We start from the raw sequence: 4,685 nt of genomic DNA, 5'->3' as shown, positions 1-4,685 counted from the left end.
CTATTCATTGATACAGGTAACACCAGACTATTCATTGATACAGGTAACACCAGACTATTCATTGATACAGGTAACACCAGACTTTTCATTGATACAGGTAACACCAGACTATTCATGGATACAGGTAACACTAGACTATCATATTCATTGATACAGGTAACACCAGACTATCATATTCATTGATACAGGTAACACCAGACTATCATATTCATTGATACAGGTAACACCAGACTATCATATTCATTGATACAGGTAACACCAGACTATTAATGGATACAGGTAACACCAGACTATTAATGGATACAGGTAACACCAGACTATTAATGGATACAGGTAACACCAGACTATTAATGGATACATATTTAAACTTTTTATCTTTTTCAGGTTCTTGCTTTCACATACAAGGCCTTAGCTGACCACCATGTTTACCTGGAAGGTACTCTTTTAAAACCAAACATGGTGACCGCTGGTCAGTCATGTCCAAGGAAGTACACGGCTGATGATAATGCTCGTGCAACTGTCCAAGCACTCAGTCGTACTGTGCCTGCTGCTGTTCCAGGTAAACTCATTTGCTTCCTCTTGTTTGGTTGTTTTTCATTTCAGACATGCTTATAATCTCTCCTTCTTTGGGTATATTCCGCCCTTATTGGGACATACTTAAGATCTCCCTTTCTTTGGACATATTATCTCCCTTTGATGGGACGTTCTTGTATGATATGGTATGATAATTTCCACATGTGATATCTGGATAATGTCCCTTGTTGTGACATAATGGTTCTCTATGGTTTATTAAAGAGAAATATATCAGCTTCACATTGAACAGTTAGGAGAGATTTCCATCTGTGGATTACATGTGTAATTGTAATAAATTCATAGATATCTTTAAATTAGTTTCTAATTTCAGAATGTGTCAAAGCAGAGAAACAAGAGATATTTAATATTTAACTGGTGTTGTGTTTGACCTCAGGTATCACCTTCTTATCTGGTGGACAGTCAGAAGTATGTGCCACAGAAAATCTAAATGCCATCAACAGATACCCAGGACGCAAGCCTTGGGCACTTAGCTTCTCCTTCGGTCGAGCTCTCCAAGCCAGTGTCCTAAAGGCTTGGCAGGGACAAGATAGCAACTTGGCCAATGCTTAAGCAACGCTTCTCAATAGGGCAAAAGTAAGTTTCTAATGTGTACAAAAGTTACTTAAGTTGTCACTTCTCAGCTGTACAAAAGTTACTTAAGTTGTCACTTCTCAGCTGTACAAAAGTTACTTAATTTGTCACTTCTCAGTTGTACAAAAGTTAGTTAAGTTGTCACTTCTCAGTTGTACAAAAGTCACTTAAGTTGTCACTTCTCAGCTGTACAAAAGTTAGTTAAGTTGTCACTTCTCAGCTGTACAAAAGTTAGTTAAGTTGTCACTTCTCATTTTTACAAACGTTAGTTAAGTTGTCACTTCTCAGCTGTACAAAAGTTACTTAAGTTGTCACTTCTCAGTTGTACAAAAGTCACTTAAGTTGTCACTTCTCAGCTGTACAAAAGTTAGTTAAGTTGTCACTTCTCAGCTGTACAAAAGTTAGTTAAGTTGTCACTTCTCATTTTTACAAACGTTAGTTAAGTTGTCACTTCTCAGCTGTACAAAAGTTAGTTAAGTTGTCACTTCTCAGCTGTTCAAAAGTTACCAATGTTACAAAAGTTAGTTAAGTTGTCACTTCTCAGCTGTACAAAAGTTAGTTAAGTTGTCACTTCTCAGTTGTACAAAAGTTACCAAAGTTGTCACTTCTCAGCTGTACAAAAGTTACCAAAGTTGTCACTTCTCAGTTGTACAAAAGTTAGTTAAGTTGTCACTTCTCAGTTGTACAAAAGTTAGTTAAGTTGTCACTTCTCAGCTGTACAAAAGTTACTTAAGTTGTCACTTCTCAGCTGTACAAAAGTTACTTAAGTTGTCACTTCTCAGCTGTACAAAAGTTACTTAAGTTGTCACTTCTCAGTTGTACAAAAGTTACTTAAGTTGTCACTTCTCAGTTGTACAAAAGTCACACTTCTCAGTTGTACAAAAGTTAGTTAAGTTGTCACTTCTCAGTTGTACAAAAGTTAGTTAAGTTGTCACTTCTCAGTTGTACAAAAGTCACTTAAGTTGTCACTTCTCAGCTGTACAAAAGTTAGTTAAGGTGTCACTTCTCAGCTGTACAAAAGTTACACTTCTCATTTTTACAAACGTTAGTTGTCACTTCTCAGCTGTACAAAAGTTAGTTAAGTTGTCTGTTCAAAAGTTACCAATGTTGTCACTTCTCAGCTGTACTAAAGTCACTTAACTTGTCACCTGTCAGCTGTACAAAAGTTAGTTAAGTTGTCACTTGTCAGCTGTACAAAAGTTACTTAACTTGTCACTTGTCAGCTGTACAAAAGTAAGTTTCTTAAGTTGTCACTGCTTAGAGACCTCTGGAGTCTGTGTGCCCAAGCATGAGTGTATGCAAGCATGACAAAACTGGTGTGCAAGAGATCTCCTGAACTTGTGAACAGATTTGGATCATATTCACACCTTAACATCATACCACCAACATCTACATATCATAAGAGATAAGTGGCTATTGGTCAAGGTTAAAGGTCAATAGTTGTTACAAATTAGGACTCAAAGTACGGTCACATGTTGGATAAATTTACAACATATTTCCCTGTGTTAGTATCTATAATATGATAAAATGTCTGTTAAGTGAGTGTTTCATTGTTAAATCAGTGCTCCATTAACGAGAGTATTTTTATCATTCTAGCTGAATGGACTGGCAGCTGTGGGGAAGTACAATGGTGAAGATGGGAGTGCAGCAGCCAGCGAATCTCTGTTTGTTCCCAAACACACCTATTAGTTATCTCCCTTGGTTGTCTTGTTGTTGACACAAAGGGAAGTAATTAATGAACATCAAAATGTCAAAAAAAAGTTGTTAAAATTATTGTCAGTGTCCTTCAAATTTTATACAAGGAGTAACTTTGTTATGGTGAAAAGTTATTGAAGTAAATTAAGATCTCAACAATATACAACAGATTTAAAAAGGTCAAAGGTCAAAGTTTGAAAAGTCACTGTCAAAGGCTGATTACTCTAGGTACAACCAATTACCCATACAATAGTGATAAAAACTCCATGTTCACAAAGTGCATTCAAAGAAGTATTGTCATGTTTCCTATTTCAACCAAAAAATCCTTTAAAATTTGTGAGATGTGTTTATTTTATATCAGCAAATTTACTTTAAATCTTTACAACTGTATGTTATGATTGAATTTCTCAATGTGAACATTTCTAACTATTTTTATAAGTAAAAGGGATGTTTTATAATTATTTCATGACCTTCTTACTGTTTTTTAGTAGACTGCAGTGATGTTCAGTGACTAGATATTGGACCACTGTGGTTCATATTTTACAGAAGAAAAAGCTATAAATTTGTGATTTTTACTGTATCTAAAAAACATGCATTACATAACAAGTCCGTTAAAATAAAATATTTTTTCATGATATATATTTTTTATCAAAAGTTTGCAACAAAAAGCCATTATTATGTTTTGAAATATAACATTTTGTTCAATTCATTTTGTGTGATATTTTCACTGTGAAACTATTTCTCTTTATAATTTAATTTCTTTTAAGTTATGCTTTAATAAACTTAAATTTTAAACTTTAATTTCAGATCAGATTATGTGTGTGATGAAATAGAAAGATATTCTTCATGGAATGTTAGAGGTTGACACCAATTCATTCCAAATATAACCATGTTATCTTGTTACTTATTTTGGTTTACCCAGGTTAATCAAGCAGGTTCATGCTTGACATTATTTCGTATACAAAATCCTTGAAAGATGTTTCTAAATGAAAGAAATGTAGCAAAACTACAGCCATGATGGAAAATTGATGTTAAATGAAAATATGTTGTTTTCACTGTTTGAAGGATAGAATGTAAATATTGAAATAGGACTTACTATTTAACCAGATTTGTAGATTAGAAAATGTACATTTTTACAATATATTCAATTTCATTGCAAATCTGATACATCTTTGTATGTAATACAGTTAGCAACTATTTCTTTAAGAAAATGATTTACACTTTTTAGCCCACCATCATCAGATGGTGGGGTATTCAAATCGCCCTGCGTCCGTGGTCCGTGGTCCGTGGTCCGTCCGTCCATCCGTCCGTAAACAATTCTTGTTACCGCTATTTCTGAGAAATTACTGGATGGATCTTTCTCAAATTTCATATGCAGTTTCCCCTTGTATCTAGTTATGCATTGTACCTTTTTTGGACTTCCGACAGGTGGCCATCTTGGATTTTGGATGTAAAAGTTTGTTACCGCTATTTCTTAAAGTACTAGCAATTTCATATGCAGGTTCCCCTTGGTCCCTAGTTGTGCATTGTACCTTTTTCGGACTGATTCGAATTCAAGATGGCCGACAGGTGGCCCTCTTGGATTTTGGAAGTAAAAGTTTGTTACTGCTATTTCTTGGAAAGTATTGGATGGATCTTTCTCAAATTTCATATGCAGTTTCCCCTTGGTCCCTACTTATGCATTGTACCTTTTTTGGACTGATTCGAATTCAAGATGGCCGACAGGTGGCCATTTTGGATTTTGAGAGTAAAATCTTGTTACTGCTATATCTGAGGAAGTACTGGATGGATCCTTCTGATATCTCATAGATATTGGTTTCCCTTGG

At 34.9% G+C, this 4,685-nt stretch overlaps 1 protein-coding gene across 1 annotated transcript; it reads left to right on the top strand.

Moving 5' to 3' along the window:
• Positions 1-387: 387 nt before the first annotated feature.
• LOC132564797 (fructose-bisphosphate aldolase-like) lies at positions 388-3,494 on the top strand. The gene is given in 3 exon segments (XM_060229420.1): positions 388-559; positions 968-1,167; positions 2,761-3,494. Coding segments are annotated over 3 exon segments (396 nt in total). The 5' UTR covers positions 388-456; the 3' UTR covers positions 2,854-3,494.
• Positions 3,495-4,685: the final 1,191 nt, after the last annotated feature.

Source organism: Ylistrum balloti, unplaced genomic scaffold (genome assembly GCF_031769215.1).
Source record: "Ylistrum balloti isolate Yb309-2 unplaced genomic scaffold, AGI_CSIRO_Ybal_v1 Utg372822, whole genome shotgun sequence".
Lineage (NCBI taxonomy): Eukaryota > Metazoa > Mollusca > Bivalvia > Pectinida > Pectinidae > Ylistrum > Ylistrum balloti.
This window is presented reverse-complemented; position numbering and strand designations above follow the sequence as displayed.